Source organism: Hemicordylus capensis, chromosome 6, assembly GCF_027244095.1.
Source record: "Hemicordylus capensis ecotype Gifberg chromosome 6, rHemCap1.1.pri, whole genome shotgun sequence".
Taxonomy (NCBI): Eukaryota; Metazoa; Chordata; class Lepidosauria; order Squamata; family Cordylidae; genus Hemicordylus; species Hemicordylus capensis.
The window spans coordinates 169499780-169520885 of NC_069662.1; the positions used below are offsets into that span (position 1 = coordinate 169499780).

At 46.7% G+C, this 21106-nt stretch overlaps 1 protein-coding gene across 3 annotated transcripts in view; it reads left to right on the forward strand.

Annotated features, from left to right (window-relative positions):
- Positions 1-3792: 3792 nt before the first annotated feature.
- Positions 3793-21106, forward strand: part of LOC128331750 (zinc finger protein 501-like) — a 39657-nt gene continuing 22343 nt past the window's right edge. For all 3 annotated transcript variants that reach the window (XM_053265560.1, XM_053265561.1, XM_053265562.1), the window contains exon 1: positions 3793-4128. In XM_053265560.1, the coding sequence (XP_053121535.1) occupies positions 4084-4128 (45 nt within the window). In that variant the 5' untranslated portion in view covers positions 3793-4083. The remainder of the gene's footprint in view (positions 4129-21106) is intronic.

The following is a 21106-nucleotide window of genomic DNA, read 5'->3' on the forward strand; positions in this document are numbered from 1 at the left end:
GTTTAATCCTGGACAAGGCAGGTTTGGAAGAGGGCCTGTCTCCCCGCTGCAAGCCCTGCCGTGTTTTTGCAAGGATGATGGATCAAGACAGGCTTCCCCAGTGGAGACCACCAATTTTTTTGCAAGGGGAGGGCTGACTCATCTTGGTCCTCATCTGTTTCACAAAGGATTCCTTTCGTCTGTCTGGCTTCTGGGCGTGTGGTTGAGCAAGCCTGGGGTGCAGGCGGGCTCAGAGTGCCATGGCCTCTTGCCTTTGGGAAGCTCCTTTTCCCTTGCAAGGGGGCTGGATGGTGCCCCCCACTCGCTGGCAGGCCCCATCCCAGCTGGCTGCCTGTTGCTTGATGCTCTCTTTGCCTTTGGCCCCTCTGTGACTTCCTCTCCGCCTGCGTGATGATGGACAGGAGGGCTGGGCACGTGGCCCCTTTCCAGGGGGTGGGAGGAGGACGCTGCTCTGTGATTCTGATCTTGGGATCGGCCAGTGGCTGTTATGTGATGCTGGCTCTTTTGACAAGCTAGTCTGAAGCTAATAAAAGGGATAAAGGAGTCTCTGCCTCCGTTCTTCTCGCTTGGCTTGCAGTCTGCATGTACATGTGGGCTCCCCCCTCGTCCCTGGAGCAAGATGCACTCCCTCCCCCCCCCCAGTAGGCATGGGGTGATTTGTGGCCTGCGTGCAAGGAGTCCATTGGATGGGGATGGGAGCATGTGGGACTAACACAAATGAAGTGGAAAACCGAGGCGCCCAGTTCTGTGCCCTGTGGAAACAACACAACTTGAGGAAGCGTGTGTGAGTGTATTAAGATGCAAGTTGTATCTACTAGTTTGCCTATTCCGGTTTTGTGTGGGAAGGTGAAGAGAGATTGATAAGTAACTGGTGCCTCACCCTCCACCCACACAATCTTCTAGCTCCTGGATTGCACTCAACTAGCTTCCTAGCCTTAAGGGCTAGAAACTTGGCTTGCTGTTTTTTGGTTTGTGTTTTTTTTAAGAAAACAGAGGCTCTCTTGGAGTTGGACTCTATTCCACAATAACATGTTTTGTGCTCCTGCAGGCTCAGTGCATACATACAGTCCTGCCAATGGTGTCTTCTGGGGGAGGAGATCAAAGGTCCATCTAGTCCAGAATCCTATTTTTCAGAGTGACCAGATATGTTTGAGAAGCCCGTCATCAGACCCAAACATAACGGGAGCAAGTATGGGGGGAGGTTGCCCCCAACAGTTCATAGTAGATGGTATACTGCCTCTGAATGTGGAGGTTCTGTGCAGCCATAATAGCTTATACAGTGCTGGATAGGCTGTCCTGCTTTTGTTACCCTCCAATCTTCGTTTACATTTTAGCCCTTTGCAAAATACAAAGTGCTGCTTATTACCTAGATCCTAGAAAGCCCTTAACGGCTTGGGCCCAGGGAGCAACACCCGGGGTTATGAACCCCACTGACTATTAAGATCTTCAGGGGAGGTTCATCCGGTGATGACTCAGAGGCAAGCTGAAGTTGCTCCAGGAAGACTCTTCCTGCCGAGAGTAGAGCTGCTCCATCCCTGTTGGCTTTTAGGAAACAACGAAAGACACATCTCTTCAGCCAAGCTTTTTAGCTCTCTGGTAGGAGGTTTTTACCTGTGCTTGTTTGTGTGTTTAGCTGAGGATGGTGTATGACACCGAAACATCACCCAGATGTTTCAACTGTTTAGTTTTTCTTTTTTGCAACATAGGGTCTTTTTGCTGCAAGTTGGAGTTAATATGTGCATTGGCTCTCTGGTAGTTCTTACGGGTATTTTAATTTGATCTTTTATTTATTTATTTATTACATCTCTATACCGCCTGAAATGCAAGTTAATGTTTTGACTGTTAAAATTCATTGGTTTGTTTTATTGCTGTAAACCACCTTGAGACTTCAGTAGCGGGCATTATACAAACCAGCCAGCCACCATCACCTCCTACTATAATTTCAAGTGGACTTGTGCGAGAGAACTTCCCAGTGGGCTGAGCCCTGGGGTTTGGATCTGGCTGTCTCCTGCTCTGCTGCCCTCTCCTAGGACCCTGATCTGCCATCTGGGGCAGTTGTCTTCAGTGACGCTCTTTGGACTAGACTTCTGGGCCGAGGTCCAGTCTCCTGCAGGCCTGGGCTGGGGGTGGGTCTCCAAATGCTGAGCACCCTGCTAATTCAAGTGTCAGGATTGTCCATGCAAAATGTGGTCTCTCTCTCTCTCTCTCTCCAAGTCAGTGGAAAGTATCTTATTCAGAATCTCTTCTAAAAACAAACAAAAAGGTTTCCAGCTTTCCCTGAGTGTAAAAAATAGTGCATTGCAGCAGAAGCGCTCTTACCCCTGGACTTTGGGGCTGAAGTCCAGAGCCTCCATGGCCCCTGGGGGGCCCCCAAATCCTCTTTAGTCTGTCCTGGGTGGTGTGTTCGCCTGGCCAAGCATGATGATGCGTAATTTTTGGTGGAGGGCTCCAAAGGTCTTTAGGTCCAGGCGCCAAAATTATCTAAGTGCATCTCTGGCCGCCTGTCCATGCATTTCTGCCACCGCCTTGCAGTGCAGCAGCAACAGACCAGAGGAGTGCTGGTTCTGCCCAGGCTGGCTCCTGCTCCACTTCGCCTTCTGATCAGGCTGCTGCCACCGCCACTGCCGCCCTTCTGGCTTTACTGGCCCTTTATGAACCATCCCTGTTCTTGCCTTTCTCCCCAACCTCCAGGGAGCAGCACCCCAGCAGAATCTGAAACTGTGGTGGCCCCAGTGGTGAGAGAAAAGTGCACCCTGTGAAGCCTTTTGGCCACTGTTTCTGCAGCAACCTGCTCCAGCAGAGAAGCCCTCCTCAAGGTTAAAAAGGGTTGTTTTCACTTAAACACACATTGTGTGGCCTCCCGTGCTGCTCCAGGGACCACGGGAGGCCCTCCACGGTATTAGGTGGCAGTAATTGGATGTGGTGACGCAGCCAGAAGGCAGGCCAAGCTAGTCCTGAGGGAAGGGTGGCTGGAGGCCACCTGGCAACTGCCCGGTCTTCGGCTGAAGGCCTGTCTTGAGTTTTGTCCTCACTGAGCTAACCAAATCACTCCAAGAGGCATCTTTAGCACCTCGATGTCTGCTCTTTTTCCTTAAGTGACACGGGGTGCCTGCTTTCTGGAGAGTTGTTGTGGTGAGAACCCACACCTCAGTATGGCTGCCTTTTCGAGAGACGGAAGCACTTGCACGGCTATTCCAGAAAAGCCCGGCTGGGTCAGGCCCGTCTCGCCCAGCATCCTGCTTCACATAGTAATCCCCCAGATGCCTCCGAGAAGCCCACAAAAGGGCAAGAGCCGAGGTCATGCCCCCCCCCGCCCCAAACCTCCAGGAAGGAGGGCAGCTGAATAACAACTCAGCATCTCAGGCAATCTGGACGTTCATGAAGCAACCTGGGGGGGCGGGGGTGACGCCAGGGCTTCCAAACCTTGAGCCCCCAGATGTAGTTGGACTACAACTCCCATCATCCCCAGCCGCAGTGTGGTCCATCTGATTGTGGGTCCCCAGATGATGAAGGGCTCCACCATCATCTGGGGACCCAGCCAGGTTGGGAAGCCCCGATGATCCTAGCAGGAGGAGCCAGAAGACGGTTCCCTCTGCCGAGGGGCCGCTCTCCTCCTCGGGAGCAAGCCAGCCTCCAGTGCAGTCCGTGGGGCTCACTCCCCCTCCCAGCGGCAAATGCCCCTCCTTGGGCAGGGAGGGATCATGCAGCCCCCGCCCCCCCCCGCCCCAAGGGCTGCGGCCTCCACCGGCGCGTCAAGGCCCCCCTCCGACTGACTCCCCCGCAGCACCAGGATCCCCGGCTGCCCCGCCGCTCTGTCTCCCAGCAGGACTACATTTCCCAGGATGCTCCGCTCGCTGGGGGGGAGCAGGGAGGGAAGCGCCCCCCCCGCAGGGCCGTCCGCGCCGGCGAGCGCCTCCCCCGGATTGCTGCATCCCGCATCGCCGGCTCTGGGCTGGGTGGGGGACGGTGCCTGCCCGCCCGCCGCCCGCGCCCGTCTCCCTTGCCAGCACCAAAGCCGCCGCCGCCGCCGCTGCCTTTGTCCTCGCTCGGCTGGCCCCGGCAGGCAGCGGCGGGCGGGGAGGGATGGCCGCCTCGGGGGCGCCCGCTGCTGCTGCTGCTGCTGCCCAGGTAAGGGGCGCTGCCTCGGGACCTGCTGCTGCTGCTGCTGCTGCTGCTCAGGCCTGGGAGGAGGGGAGCGGCGGGGGGCGCAGCTGTCTCTCCCCGTCTCCTCCCCCTCCCCGCCGCTGCCCCCAGAGCTCCCGCCCTGGGACCTTTTCCCCGACGGGTCAGTGAGCAAGGGAGCCCCTGAGCATGGGTGGAGTGCTGCTCGCCCCACTGCCTCGCTGCCCCAGCTGGGGGACGTGTTGAGGGCACGCCCCGCCCCCTCTCACTCCTCCCTTGCATGGCTCGGAGCCGAAGTGGGAGGCAGGCAAACTAGGGGGCGACGACCCCATGCGAAGCCAGCCTGAGAAGGAAGGAGGGGGCTCTCCGGGGTAGTTGCCACGGAAGAGCTGCCGCCCTTCGACCCACCCCCTGCCCTTGCAGCCGAGCGGGGCGAAGGCTGCTCTTCCCATCTCCCGGGCAGGGACCGGGAGTTGGTTACCCAGCGTGGTGGCGAAGGGCGCTCGCTTACTGCGCAGTAGGTACTCCGGAATGTGAGCGGCGCTGAATCGCTCCCCCGGAGGGGCTTTGTTGGAGATGGAATTCATGTGCGAGCTGCCAAACTGGCCGCCGGGAGTTCCAGCGAGCAGGCGGGGCGGGCGGGGAGCGGAGCCTGCAGAGGAGCCAGAGGGCCCTGCAATCTCGGCGTGGCGATGCTGCCCCCCCAGGCGCGTCTCCAGAAGGGCCGCCGTCGGAAGCGGGTCGGTTCCTTGTCTTTGCAAGAAGGGGAGCAGCAGGTGTGAGGCCAGGCCAGGCAGGGCAGCATGTTGGGGACAAGGAGGAAAGGGGGAGCTGGCTCCCTACATCTTGAACATTTGCCCTGTGGTCTGTGGAACTCCCTGCCATAGGCTGGTGGGAAAGGCAAGAATGCCAAGTTTGGAAATCTACCTCTCTGTTTAGTTATTTAGCGTGTGTATTTGCTGCTCTTCAGCAAAAAGGCTCTTGGAGCAGCTTTATAAGAAGCAGTTAGATCAAAAATTCTCTCGAAGCAGCAATACAATACAAACATTCAAAAATACAATTAACATTGCACACAAGCAGAAATGCAGCAAAGCACATAACATTCCCCCACTTGAAATATTGTTTTAAAACGAATAGCTCTGAAATGCCCAGGAAAAGAAAATGGTCCTGACAAAGAAACGGGACGGAGCTGTAGGGCAATCTGGGAGAGGGAGCTCCAGGAGTGCGGAGCCAAGGCAGAGAGGGCCCCGTCTCTGGTTCCCACTCACCACCCTGCTGAGTAGGCCCTGGGAGGACCGTCTTGTAGAACAGAAGCAGGTCTGGCGGCGACGAAGATGAAGCAAGACGGATCCGTTTAGGATTTCTGACTTGCCATTTCCCACAGTGTGACAGAAAGAGGGGTGTTGTGAAAGCTGGAATGGAACAAGCCAGAACATCCATGAAATGAACAAAAAGGCTGCAAGATGCTGATGCTGATGATGATAATAATTAAGAATAGCAACTTGAAGAAAGAAACAGAGGGTTTAATACTGGCTGCACAAGAACAGGCACTAAGAACAAATGCAATAAGAGCAAAAGTAGAAAAATCAACAAACAGCAAGTGCCGCCTTTGTCAAGAAGCAGATGAAACCATGGACCACCTGATCAGCTGTTGTAAGAAGATCGTACAGACTGACTACAAAGAAAGGCATTACAAAGTAACAGGGATGATACACTGGAACATCTGCAAAAAATACAAGCTACCTGTAGCCAAAGATTGGTGGGACCATAAAACAGAAAAAGTGGTAGAAAATGAAGATGCAAAAATATGATGGGACTTCCGACTACAAACAGACAAACATCTGCCACACAATACACCAGATATCTGTAGTCGAGAAGAAAGAAAAACAAGTCAAAATAATCAACATAGCAATACCAGGTGACAGCAGCATAGAAGAAAAATAAATAGAAAAAATAACAAAATACAAAGATCTACAAATTGAAATTGAAAGGCTGTGGCAGAAGAAGACAAAAATGATCCCAGTCATAATTGGCGCCCTAGGTGCAATTCCAAAACTCTTTGAAGAGCACCTCAATACCACAGGGGCCACAGAAATCACCATCAGCCAGTTATAAAAATCAACTTTACTGGGAACAGCCTATATTCTGCGACAATATCTATAATAATAACGATATTGACCATAAAATTGAGCCATCCCAGGTCCTTGGGAAGGACTCGCTGTCTGGATAAAACAAACCAGTCAATAACACCTGTCTGACTGTGTAAACAAGAAATAATAATAATGATTATGTATGTATGTATGTATTTATTTATTTATTAAAAAGTGGACTGCATTAGATCAGAGCTTCTCAAACTTGGGTCTCCAAGGCCAAGTAGCTGAGGATGATGGAAGTTGTAGGCTAACACCATCTGCAGACCCCACACTGAGGAACGCCCCTGGGCTAGTTTAATCTGTCTCTCCAAGTAAGCTGTTGCCTAAGAAGTTCATAGCACCACAGGCAGTTAATTTATAGGGTGCTGCACTCTGGATGTTGGATTTCTAGCCTGCCACTATTTTACAGTTGTGAGTTAACAGCAAGGTGTGTGGTGTGGCGTAGAACATGGAAGTGATGCATGCTGTTTCAGAGCCGTCCTGCAAGCTGCACAGAATGTGCTGGTGGGTTCGGCAGAATTCTTGCATATACCACTTCAGATTGCAAGTGGAGGGGAGTGTCATCTTTTTGAATCCTCTCATATTTTTCTTTTAAAAACCTTGCATGTAGTAAACTAGCATGTTAGGGAATGGGCTATGCGAAACCGTCCTTGATGTGGTGGTTTCCATGACTCTTCATATGGAGAAATATTTAAAAAACAAAGTACGGCCCTCTCCTCTTCTCCCACTTGCAGGCTGAGGTGGTATAGCCCTACTGCCTTCTGCACAATATCTCAATAACATTTGATAGTCAACGACTGACTAAAGGGAGAAATCTGGACCTGACATATAAATAGTGGACTTGGGATGGGGGAGATCTGGCCAAGGCTAAAGACAAAGCAAGCTTTTAGGGTGTCAGAAATAAGAGCAGCCCTGCTGGATCAGGCCCACGTCCTATCTAGTCCAGTTTCCCATTTCCATAGTGGCCCAGCCCACCAGATAGGAACATAGGAAGCTGCCATATACTGAGTCAGACCATTGGTCTGTCTAGCTCAGTATTGTCTACACAGACTGGCAGCGGCTTCCCCAAGTTACAGGCAGGAATCTCTCTCGGCCCTATCTTGGAGAAGCTGCCAGTGAGGGAACTTGGAACCTTCTGCTCTTCCCAGAGCAGCTCCATTCCCTAAGGCAAATATCTTACAGTGCTCACACATCAAGTCTCCCATTTATATGCAACCAGGGCTTACCCTGCTTAGCTAAAGGGACAAGTCAAGCTAGTGGCCATCACCACATCCTGTGGCAGAGAGTTCCATAGGTCAAAGAGCTTTGGTTTGGACCTCTTGCACTGCCAAGCTGTTCATGATTCATGAAGTTCCCAGCCTTGCTCCTCAGATGTTCTTGGACTAAAACTCACACCATGACTTCTGCCCATTGTAGCTGGGGATGGTGGGAGTTGTAGTTTAACATCTGGGGACCCAAGGTTGGGAACTCCTGGTCGATTGAAATAATTATTCTCTCTCTCTCTCACACACACACACACACACACACACACACACACACTCCACACCTACCTTTAGTTTCATTCACTAGGGCAATGTTAAAAACACTTTCCAAACACTTTCCATATAATAACTTTGAATAAAATAAAAAGACAGGCTGGCACGACGATTGCTGCCAGCTCTAAATCAATCAATCCAGCTTTAAAAATCTGGGACAAATGCAGATTAAAATGGAATACTGCAGCCTCCCAACTATCTCCTGTAAGCTGTGGCAAACAATTTAATTGGAAGGGGGAAACTAATTAATTATACCATCTGGGGACATCAGAGTTTCTTACGAAGACATGATCATATCATATTGGCGTGTGTGTGTGTGTGTGTGTGCGCGCGCGTGGGGGTGGGGTAAGAATGCTCTCAATTTTATATATTTCTAGAGTTCTATCATTTGCTGCTTGTTCAGTTATCACAACCTCAGATCCCCAGAGAACCTCTTGAGTTTGAGGCCTCTCTGAATAATTAAATGGGACAAAAGCTGTGTTAGAAGTCAGCCTTATGATCCAGGCTGCTGGAGAAAATGGAGGAATTTAATTATAAAGCTGGTTCTGCAGACATGAGATTGGAAGAGAGATTATGGAGGGAATACAGAATTTCCGCCATGTGTAAATTCAGTCTGTACTGACTCAAAAGAAAAGCAATGATGTTTTTGTATAGATGGTACTTGCTGCTTTTTAATTTCCAAGGTGTGTCATAGATTTGATCAGGGTCAGCAACGTAGGCACACTGGAGTGGCTTTCAGGCACTGTTGGCGGAACTGTGAAAAGTTAACTATTTATTGGAGTTCTGCTTCAGATACAATCCATGCACGTGTGAGAGCTGCAATCCCTTGTCTCTAGATTCTCTGATCCAAATTCTGCTGACTTACTTGAAAGAGGAGGTAAAATTTTTAGAAAGGGAATATTATTATATTTATTGGCTTCCATTTTGTTAGAAAATCTGACAGCTAATCAATAGGTCTTGAGAATATGGTATTCTGTGGACTTAGCTAAACGGATGTACTTTGAAGGCTCGACAAAGTGGGTCATTATTTAGTTCTAGGTATGGAAAGCATCATGCTTCTTAATCAAGGTTACAAGTGTGGATCACAAGCTCCCTCCTCCTGGTCCCTCTCATCTCAATTGGGTTTGCTGTGCCCTCTCCCTCTGCTAACCATAAGGGTTATGTTGGCACCAAAAGTCACACCAACCAGGGTGTGCTCTGAACTGTTTAACCAGCTTTGAGAAGAAGAGCAAGTCTCAGTTTGGGCTAACCCAGAGGTTTTGGCCATTGTGGCCGGGCATGTTGGATGTTGTAGTCCAACAGCATCGTGGGACCCAAGTTAATAGGAACATAGGAAACTGCCTTATACAGAGTCAGACCATTAGTCCATCTACCTCAGTATTGTTAAAACAGTCTGGCAGCAGCTTCTTCAAGGTTGCAGGCAGGAGTCTCTCTCAGCCGTATCTGGAGATGCTGCCAGGGAGGGAACTTGGAGTTTTCTGCATGCAAGCAGATTGCATGCAATACAGGCTCTGTACCAGAGGACTGGAAAGTAGCTAATGTAATTCCGATTTTCAAAAAGGGGGATCCGGAAAACTACAGGGTGGTTAGCTTAACTTCTATGCTGGGTAAATTGATGGAAAGCATACTTAAGGACAAAATTGTGAAACATATAGAAGAACAGGCCTTGCTGAAGGCGAACCAGCATGGCTTCTGCAAGGGCAATTCTTGCCTCACTAACCTTAATTTGGAGAGTGTCAATAGGCATGTTTCTTTGAGAGTGTCGACAGGTATGTGGATAAAGGTGATCTGGTTAACATAGTGTGCTTGGACTTCCGAGAAGCTTTTGACAAAGTTCCCCACCAAAGGCTCTTGAGTAAACTTAGCAGTCATGGGATAAGGGGACAGGTTCATGTGTGGATCGGTAATTGTTTGAAGGACAGGAAATAGAGGGTAGAAATAAATGGAGAGTTTTCACAATGGAGGGAAGTAAGAAGTGGGGTCCCCCAAGGATCTGTACTGGGACTGGTTCTCTTTAACTTGTTCATAAATGATGTAGAACTTGGTGTAAGCAGTGAAGTGGCCAAATTTGCAGATGACGCCAAACTATTTTGGGTAGTGAAATCCACAACAGATTGTGAGGAACTCCAAGAGGATCTCACCAAACTGGGAAAATGGGCAACAAAATGGAAAATGCGGTTCAATGTAAGCAAGTGTAAAGTGATGCTTATTGGGGCAAAAAGATGATCAGAGCCTGGAGCACCTTCCTTATGATGCAAGGCTACAGCATCTAGGGCTTTTCCATTTGGAAAAAAGACTACAGGGAGAAATAATAGAGGTGTAAAAAGTTATGCAGGGAGTAGGGAGAGTAGACAGGGAGAAATTTTTCTCCCTCTCTCGCAACACTAGAACCAGGGGCTATCCCATGACATTGAAGGTTGGGAAATTTAGGACCAGCAGGGGAGCAGCAGCAGGAGAGAGGGCATGCTCTCACCTCTTGCCTGTGGGCTTCTCAGAGGCATCTGGTGGGCCACTGTGTGAAACAGGATGCTGAACTGGATGGGCCTTGGGCCTGATCCAGCAGGGCTATTATTATGTTAGCATGCAGATGCCCTTCCCAGAGCAGCCCCATCACCTAAGGGTCTTAGAATGTTCACATATAGTCTCCCATTCAAATGCAAACCAGGGCAGACCCTGCTTAGCAAAGGAGACAATTCATGCTTGCTACCATAAGACCAGATGTGCTCCCATTCGAGATTCCCTGGGCTAACCATCATGAATGTTGATGCTATTTTCAAGCAGCCAAGAAACTGTTGGAAATTCTCTGTGGTGAGAGAATCCCTTTCTCGTTATAGCAGAGTGCACAGAGGCACAACACAGCGGATTAGTTAAGCATGCGTGTGTGCTGAGAGTAAAGTAACTTGGAGCCAATGCATAGTTTCAAATCAATATAAAAGGCATTTATTAAGGAACTCCATTCTAGATAGGAAAGTGAGGAGTTAGGATCTCTAATCTACCTGTATCTATCTAGCTGGAAGAGAGGCTTGCCATGTTGCAAGGTAGGAGGCAAGGGAGGAAGTTGATCCCTAAGAGTAGCAATCTACATATCAAAGGGATAGCATCAGAGCAGTGGAGAAGGGATGGCCAATGTCTTGACCTTCTAGCCCTCTGACTTACTAGTCTGTCTTCCACTGTCTTTGAGACAAGAGACAGCGCAAAGTCCTTTAACTTCCAACACCCCCTCTCGATGTCTCGTGACTCAGCTCACAAGATTCATTTTCTCTCTCAGCTTTTCAAAGCAGGGTCTTGGTAGTGGCTTAGTGAGTATGTCTGCAAGCATTTCATTTGTCGGGCAGTAGATCAGCTTGATTAGTCCATCCTTCTGCAGACTTCTCACTACATGGTACTTCACATCAATATGTTTGGTACGACTCTTTACATCTTCTTGTTTGGAGAGTTGAATGCAGCTTTGGTTGTCTTCATACACCGGTATGGGCTGTGGTACCTCTGTACCTAGGTCCTTCAGTAGTTGACACAGCCATTGTATCTCGTGACAGCCCTGTGCAGCTGATACATATTCCGCTTCAGTGGTTGATGATGCTACTATGTCTTGCTTTCTGCTTGACCAGCTTATGGCTCCATCTCCATAGAAAATTATGTAACCACTGGTGGATTTCCTGTCTGTTATATCTCCACCCCAGTCTGCATCTACGTATGCTTCTAGTTTTGGTTGACTATTAGCTGGCAGCTTGAGCTTAAAGTGTGCAGTACCCTTTAGGTACCTAACAAGTCTTTTAATTGCATTCCAGTCCTTGACTGTTGGTGATGCAGTCTTTCTGCAAAGTAAGCCAACTGCTGTACTAATATCTGGCCTAGTGAGTGTACTAATGTATAAAAGCTTACCCAATGCTTCTCGATATCTATGGTTGTCAGATAGTGGCTCAGTTTGATCTTCTTGCTTTATGTAGTTCACTTCCATTGGAGTTGGTGTAGGATTCGCATTTTCCAGTCTGAGCAAGTTTATCAAGTCTTTAATTTTCTGTTCTTGGCTGATGAGGAAACTTCCATCTTTCTCTCTTTGTACTTGAATGCCCAAGTAGTGTGCAATGTTGCCAAGTCGCTTGACTTCCACATCTCTGTTCAGATGATACATTATTTCCTTGCTGTCATCTGGATTTTCATAGGCAAGAATCAAATCATCAACATACGCCAAAATGTAAGTCCACTTGCCATCTATGCACCTTGTGTATAGACAGGGATCCGCGTTGCTTCTTTTGAAGTTTGCTTGAAGCAGCATATTATTTAGTTTTATATTCCATGCTCTGGCAGCCTGTTTTAAACCATAAATGCTCTTTTGCAGTTTGCATACATAGTCCTCTTTGCCTTTCTCTAAGAAACCTGGTGGTTGTTGCATGTAAATGTCCTCTTCTAGTTCGCCATGCAAGAATGCAGTTTTCACGTCTAGGTGTTCAACATGCATTCCTTTGCTAGCAGCAATACTTAACAGAGTCCTTACTGTAGTATGTTTAACCACTGGTGCAAAGGTTTCATCATAATCTTCTCCATATTTCTGTGAATATCCTTTTGCTACTTATCTGGCTTTGTAGCGCTGAATCTCACCATCAGCATCATGTTTGAGTTTGAAAACCTATTTGCAGCCTATTACTTTCCTTCCTTGAGGTAACTTAGTAAGAGTCCCGGTTTTGTTTTTCTGTAGAGCCTCAAGCTCTTCAATTGCAACTTGTTTCCACTTCTGGGCTTCTGGTTGTGGTAGCTGGGATATTTCCTCCCATGATGAAGGTTCTGGTTGTTCTGCCGTTCTTGTGAGGTAGGACAGTCTCGGAGCTGGAACACCTCTGTTTGAGCGCGTTGATCGCCTCACCTCACCCTCTGTGGTCTCTCTCATTACCTCGGGTGCGTCTGGTGGATCGCTGGGGGTCTCTGTGTCGAGTGTGGTTGGTTCTGGATCTGCTGTCTCCTCCTCCTCAATTCCTCTGAGATCAGGAAGCATGATCCAGTCATCAGGGTGCTTAGTCTGGTTGCTTGCTTCGGTGTAGGCCCCCTCTGAAGGTGTAGCTCTTTCATTCTCATCAAAATACACCGCTCTGCTTATGGTTATCCTGTTGGTGTCAGGATCCAGAATTCTGTAGCCTTTGGATTGTGCTGAGTAGCCTACAAAAATCCTTTTTGTGGCCCTAGCCCCTAACTTAGTCATTTTTTCCTTTGGGATGTATGAGTAAGCCGTGCTTCCAAAGACATGCAGGTGCGTCATTGACGGCTTATGACCATGCCAAAGTTCATATGGTGTTGTTCCTATAGGCTTTGCGTGCATTCTGTTTTGTATGTATGTAGCAGTCATGATGCCTTCTCCCCAGAATTTCTGTGGGAGGTGTGCGTCAGCAAGCATGCATCTTACTATGTCCAGTAGAGTTCTGTTCTTTCTTTCTGAGATTCCATTTTGGGACGGGCAGTAAGGTACCGTGGTTTGATGCACGATTCCATGTTCTCTCAGGAACTGCTCTGTGGTGCTGGACATATATTCTCCTCCATTGTCTGTGCGTAGGATCTTTGGCTTCCAGCCAAATTTGTTGCTTGCCATCGCCACATATCCTTTTAATTTCTCGAGCATTTGTGACTTCTCCTTTAGTAGAAAAACACTCGTGAGAAATCATCTGTTATTGTTAGAAAATATTTTTGATTACCTATGGTTGCTGGTAGTGGTCCAGATATATCGCTGTGGATCAATTCCAGGGGTCTTCCGGTCTTCCTTTCACTCTGCTTTGGATATGGCTTGTTAACTGCTTTGGACTCAAGACAACAAACACAGTTAGTTACAATGTCACATGGTACAAAATCAATGCCATTAGCTAATCCCTTTCCCTTCATGTTCTGGATTGACTCAAAACTCCTGTGTCCCAGCCGTCTATGCCATAGTTGCAAGCAGTTTTCATGCAGGCATGACTTAGCAAGGTTCACTTCATTAGGCTGGTATGCCTCAGGTTTAGAATGGGCTGGTCTTTCTCTGTCTGTAGAGTGCTCTTCCACACAATAATGACCTTGGGATTCAGAGCCTACAAGGCAAACTTCTCCATTCTGGGTAACAACGCATTGTCCATTTTTAATATACAGTTCACAGCCTTGTTTTTCTAGCTTGGAAATTGAAATCAAGGAGCTTGAGAAGTCAGGGATATACAAAACATCTTTAAGAAAAAATGGTTTAACAGATCCATCCAGCAATTTGCAATACAAAACTCCTTCACCTTTCTTCTTGGCCTTAATTGTAGTATTATTGCCCCAATAAACAGTCTCTTCAGGAATATCAAACAGTTCAGTATAGAAAGCCAGATTATGCGAAATATGCACAGACGAACCAGAATCCAAAATAAACTTTTCATCGCTTTGCATCAAATTAACATTAAAGCTTTTGTTGAAATGATTTCCATTCTCCTTTGTCTGATTGAAAACCTTTGTCTGATTCTTGGGACAGTTCGCCACCTTGTGGCCAAATTGGTTACATAGAAAACTTCTAAAGGCATTACTCCCAGATGGCCTCATTTCAGGAATAGTCTCTCTGCTGGCGGTCATGTGACCTCTCTCTCTGGACTGAGTTTCTTTGGCAGCAACGAAGCCAGATCTCTTTGTATGTAAATGTGGGGGCCCCATGCGGTTTCCTCTTGCAGCATTCCCTCCCCACCTTGAGTTTCCTCTGGAATGATCAACTGTTGCTTTAAGAGCAAAGTTACTTGCCAATTCACTTTCACAGCGTGAATTCAAAATTCTCCTTCTGCTTGCCTCTGAGGACAGCGTTTCCACAGCTTTCTCAAAGCTTAGATTGGTGTGGGTTTCCAATTGGCCGATTATATTGCTATAGCTGGGGGGCATGCTTAAGAACAGAGCTTCCAGCTTCTGACTCTCTGAAAATTGTTCCCCTGCCTCTCTAAATTGGAAAAAGAAATCTTCCAAAAATCCCACAAAAGTAGCAAAACAGTCCCCATCTTTATATTGGAGATCTTGCATTTTCTTAAGTTAAAGGTGTATGCCCACCCTTTTTTCATATGCAAGGAATCTAATTTGCTCAGCATTTCCTTTGAGGTTCCAAGATCACATATAGCATAAAGGAAATTTTTACTCACAGAAGCTGCAATCATCGCTTGCGATTTTGCATCTTTGATGAGCCAATTTTGTCTGGCAGTCTTCTCAGCATTTGTGGTTCCTTCGTGCGGCGGGGTGGGGGGGTGGGGGGTTCTCCTCAGTAACTTGTTGGAGTCCTTCTGCTTTCAGTGCAATCCTCAGTCTGGTTTTCCATTCCAAATAGTTGTCTGCATTCAGGATAGTCAGCCTGAGTTTTCCCTCTAGGTATATAGCCATCCTCACCTGCTCCAAAAGGCAGTTGCTGTAGATTAGCAATTCAAAGTGTCCACGCTAGATCTCAATGGATCTCCCGGAACAAACCTAACTCTCTAGTTGCAGTACACGCAGCTCAAAATACTGGGCTCCCATAACCTGTTGGAAATTCTCTGTGGTGAGAGAATCCCTTTCTCATTATAGCAGAGTGCACAGAGGCACAACACAGCAGATTAGTTAAGCATGCGTGTGTGCTGAGAGTAAAGTAACTTGGAGCCAATTCATAGTTTCAAATAAATATAAAAGGCATTTATTAAGGAACTCCATTCTAGATAGGAAAGTGAGGAGTTAGGATCTCTAATCTATCTATCTAGCTGGATGCAGATGGATTCTGCATCCTCTCTGCACATATGGTGCAGGGAGAGAGGCTTGCCATGTTGCAAGGTAGGAGGCCAGGTAGGAAGAGAGAGAGGGAGGAAGTTGAATTCCCTAAGAGTAGCAATCTACATTTCAAAGGGATAGCATCAGAGCAGTGGAGAAGGGATGACAAATGTCTTGACCCTCTAGCCCTCTGACTTACTAGTCTGTCCTCCACTGTCTGAGGCAACGAGACAGTGCAAAGTCCTTTAACTTCCAACAGAAACAACATAAAAAAGCGAAAGAAAAACACATATGACATCTCAGTTATCTAATACATCAACTTGGATTCTACTTCCCCATCATGTCTCCTTATCATTTATTTCTAACTCAGTGACAGCTAAATAATATATATTATTTATAATATATAATATATAATTAAGTAATATATAATATATAGGCCTTATTTACAAAGAAAATCTAAATCTTGGATGTGGCATTAAACCATGCACTAAATTATAATGTATAAACGGTTCCCACATTAAAACCCATTTGTCCTCTGATTTGTTCTTTATGTATGAAGTAATCTTAGCCATTGATGCATATTCCCAAAGCTTAAGTTGCCACTCATCTAATGATGGAATTAAATTAACTTTCCAATATAAAGCATAAAGAAGCCTAGCAGCAATTATCATATATAAAGACAGCTCAGTATATTTTACAGGTATATAAGGTTTTGTAATATTTAACAAAATAATAACTGGTATCAAAGGAAAGTTAATATTTAATATCTGTTGCATCTTGCAGTGAATTGTCTTCCAAAATTGCTGGACTTTACTGCACGTCCACTACATATGAAAGAATGTCCCCACCTGATTCATGCATTTTCTGCATTTTCCAGGAGATTTATTGTCTATCTTTGCAGTCATCACGGGAGTAAGATACATAGGAACATAGGAAGCTGCCATATACTGAGTCAGACCATTGTTCTATCTAGCTCAGTATTGTCTACCCAGACTGGCAGCGGCTTTTCCAAGGTTGCAGGCAGGAATATCTCTCAGCCCTATCTCGTTGGAGATGCTGCCAGGGAGGGATTTCGGAACCCTTTGATGCTCTTCTCAGAGTGCCTCCATCTCCCAAGGGGAACATCCCACAGTGCCCACACATCAAGTCTACCATTCATATAGTTTTAATATTTGTAATATATGGTTTTAAATGTTTTCAGTGATTTTAATTAATTGATTTGATGTTTTAAATTATTTTGATTGTAAACCGCCCAGACATGGAAGTTTTGGGCAGTATAGAAATGTAGTCCGAAAACTTCAGTTGGTTCAGAATGCGGCAGCCAGGTTTGTCTCTGGGTCATCTTGGAGAGACCATATTACTCCTTTGCTGATGGAGCTACACTGGCTGCCAATAGGTTTCCGGGCAAAATACAAAGTGCTAGTTATAACTTATAAAGCCCTAACTGGCTTAGGCCCTGGGTATTTAAGAGAGGGTCTTCTTCACTATGAGCCCACCGCCCATTGAGGTCATCTGAGGAGGTCCGTCTCCAGTTGCTGCCAACTCGTCTGATGGCTACACAGAGACAGGCTTTCTTGGTTGCTGCCCCGAGATTGTGGAATGTGCCCCCTACTAAATATGATCCTCCCCATCTCTGGCAATTTTTAAAAACTTCTGAAAACCTATCTTTCCAACCAAGCTTTCTCAGCCTTTAAAAATTTGTTGGCTTTAATTTTGTTATTGATTTTAAATTGTTGAATTGTTTTAAGTTTTTATGTGTGTTTTAATTGTTTTATGTTAACCGCTCAGAGATGAAAGTTTGGGCAGTATATAAATGTGATAAATAAGTAAATAAAATAAACTGCAACCAGGGTGGACCCTGCTTAGCTAAGGGCACAAGTCAGGCTTGCTACCACAAGACCAGCTCTTCTCTCTCATTGGTTTGGGGTTGACATGCACTCCAGGGGCCCCACGGACTGAGTAGGGAAAGACCAACTCTCTTTAGTTTGAATTGTGGGTCCCTGGACAAGGGAGGTCACCCTTTGACAATTCACATCCTCTATAATAAAAGCCTAAGTGTGCGCCCGTGTCAAATGCCTGGCGTGCGTCCGTGTCTCCCTCGGCTGTTCTGGGCATGCGTGGGGGACACGACCGAGGGAGACACGACCGCCAGCACCAGGCGGCCATGTTGGGCAGTTGATTGGCCGGCCGCGGAAAGGCCAGAAGCGGCCGCTGCGAAGAAGCCGGGGAAGCCCCGGGAAGCCAGGGAAGAGGCAGTGGGGGAAACTGGCCGAGGCGTGGCCGAGGCGGCGGCGGAGCCATGGCCGAGGCCTGGCCGCGCCGCCGAAGCCGGGCGGGGGGAAGAGGCGACGGGGGAAGCCGGCCAAGGTGGTGGTGGAGCCGCCGCCGAGGCCTGGCGGCGCTGCCGAAGCCAGGCGGGGGGGAGACTTTGGGGCCCTTGCCCGGCCGGGGAGACCAGCCGTGGCATGGAGGCTGGCGGCGGCGGGAGGGGGAATGGCGGTGGGGGCCCCGGAGCGCACAACTCCACTAGCGCCCGTTATTTAACGGGCCAAAAATCACTAGTTAGCTTATAATTGCTTTCATTCATACTGTTGATTTTAATGCAATAAAAATTGACCCCCACACACACCACTACCCCCCCCCCACACACACACCAAGCCACAGTTGGTTCTGGCCCACTGGGCCATTTGGGTTGTGCGCTATAGGAACTGAGGAATACCAATAAAAATAAATTTTATACCAGTTTTCTCTTAACATGTTATTCACTGTGAATTTAATATTCACCTTCCATTAATACCCCCATTATTGCATATCAATTGCTTTGTTTAAGTTTTGCATCTATTTAATCATGCAGTCTTTTACCTGTTCCGATTCTGAGTCATACTCCAATAACAACCTGTATAGTTATTTATTTATTTATTTAATTTTTATACTGCCCTTTCAAAATAGCTCAGGGAGGTTTACAACAGGATAAAAACAATTAAAACCAGTTAACAATTAAAATCAGAACTATAAAAACAGAATAAAACCAATTAAACATTAAACCAATTAAACACTTATATAAGTCCTAATAAATGCTCTGAATTTTGTGTTATTGATATTTCAAATTCTGTCAAATCTCTAAGCTTCCACACTTCTTTTTGTATCTCTTTCTGAACTATACACTTTATTTGCAAATACTGAAACTACAAGAGGGCACTTGTCCGCTCTGAAAAAAGAGTCTTAGCTGATTTTATTTTTATTTTACCAGCAGACTTTGCAAATGATATGCCTTTTCTCTCCATTGTTCAAATTTCTTAGTATATTCCTCTTTATAAAAATATATGTGTATTATTGAAGCTAAAGGCGATAAGATGGACTTATTTTTTTTATACTTGTCCCAAATATTCAGTAATATTTGTTTGTAATAGAATGATTTTTAATACCCACATCTGTTCTTTTTGTATCAGTCCATAAATATTTATGTAATCCATCTGAAAGTCCTGCCCCGTCTGTTTTCATAATCCATCTATATGGTGCTTTAATCCAATCTGCAATCAAAATCAGACAACTAGCTTGATAATATAACTTCAAGTTAGGGACAGCCAATCCTCCACGTTTGTTTATGTCTTGCATAATCTTAAATGCAGAGGCGTAACTAGGGAAAATAACGCCTAGGGCAAGCACTGAAATTGCGCCCCTGTCCAAACAGGAATGATGGGACTTTTAGTCAACAATATCTGGAAATCCCTGTTAAAAGGAACACTGTACCATCTAGGCATGGTCATTGATCAAAACCTGAAAACATGAGCCATCTCTGTAAAAAACTTAGAACAACAGTCAGGAGTTATGCGAGGATTCCAAGTGTCATTTTCTCTCTCATCTCATTCTTTTTTAAAAACATGACTTTGTCCTAGAGGATCATCTGCCCAAATAGCCACTAGCAAAATAGGGGAAGAAGAAGGTGGTGGTGGGTCTATAAACCAGTGAATGATTCCTGCCAGCCTTTGTCTTATAATGACTGTTGGCTCATGATGGGGTATATGTGCATTCACCAGACCAGTGCTTACTTTGACACCAAGAGGGAGGAGGATACATTAGTTTGCCACACTAGACAGAGGCATTTGCAACAGGAGCAGACAGCCAAGTTCTGCCAGGGCCAAAACCAGCCCCTGACAGACTAAGAAATCATTGTAATTTGCCCCTTCCTGTCACAAGCAGCGTGCTGTTCTTTTATTATTGACTCTAACTCTCAAATATCCCAGTCATGGATGGAAAATTCAGGGTCAATTTACAAGAGACACATATTTTACATGGAAGTTTCTTTTGCGCAGGTGTTGTGCAGAAACCCATGTGTAGTGACCGCCAGGGGCATAGCAAGGTTGGAATGGGCCAAGATGAGATTTTAAAATGGGCCCCCAGCCCCTCAAAGTCCAGGGCCTCCACACATCCCAGGCCCCCAAGGATTTAAGTCTGATATTTCAAAATAAGTCTGCTGCCTGGAAATACATTTCACTGAATACACACATGCACACTTCACAGTATATAGTGATATACATTGAGTACTATATATTTGTGCTACTTTTAATGCCTAGAACACACTAGCAACGCTAATTATTAAAATGGCCCCCTCACTGCAGATTAGCAAAGGAGACTTTCAACCATGCAGGGTGAGCCTATGTTTGTTTTCTCAGAATTGTGAACAAATTCAGTGAAGTTTGATTCCAGGAGGTTTTTCACATGAGGCTTTTAAAGCCCTTTAACACACATCTCCTCTGGAATGGAGGTGCTGCATTCACATGTTGGCCAGATTTACCCTGAAGTCCTTGCAAGTTATTGGAGAGCAGTTCACACACAAGAAAAATAAAATAAAATAAAAGCACCACACATGCTTCATAGTTCTCACTCAGACCTTCTGGGTTGCAAAACAACTTGAACATAAGTGCATTTATGAATGAATGAATGAATGAATGAATGAATGAATGAATGGATAAATAAATAAATATTTGTTCCAGAAGTTTTTGTAATTTTCTGACATGAAACAAGCCACTTATAGGCCTTTTTAAACAGTTTTTGTTTTTAAAGCCAGCACATTTTTCAGTCTGTTTTAAATTAAATATTCAGAGACTTCTCAGTCTTGCCCCACCCCCCATATCAAAGCCCTATGGCAAGCAGATCCCTATATATGGGGGTAACCACAAAAAGGAATTCACTGCCTACCTGGCAAAAGCTGTGCTGGATGGTCTGGTCTGCTGCAGGGAGCTCTGCCAGCCTCCTTTCTGCCTCCCTTCGGGCCTGCCGAGTTCAGGCTTCAGGGAGGCCTACTGGGAGGAGGCCTCTCTGGAAGCCCCGCCCACCCGCCGATCAGCTGAGAAGCACCAGGGAGAGAAGAGCTCTGCAGTTTGCAGGCTGCTCCAATCTAGGCCTCATTGCCGATCCTAGGCCGGAGCTGGAGGCAAGTGGCTGAGGGGCCTGGGGCTGGGCAGGTGGGCAATGGGGTGGGGGTGGCAGGGACTGGCGTCTCGTCCCCACCTCAGTGGCACCTAGGGCACGTGCTCTGCCTGCCCCCCCCCCAAGTTCCACCTATGCTTAAATGTAATTCTAGGCCTTTTA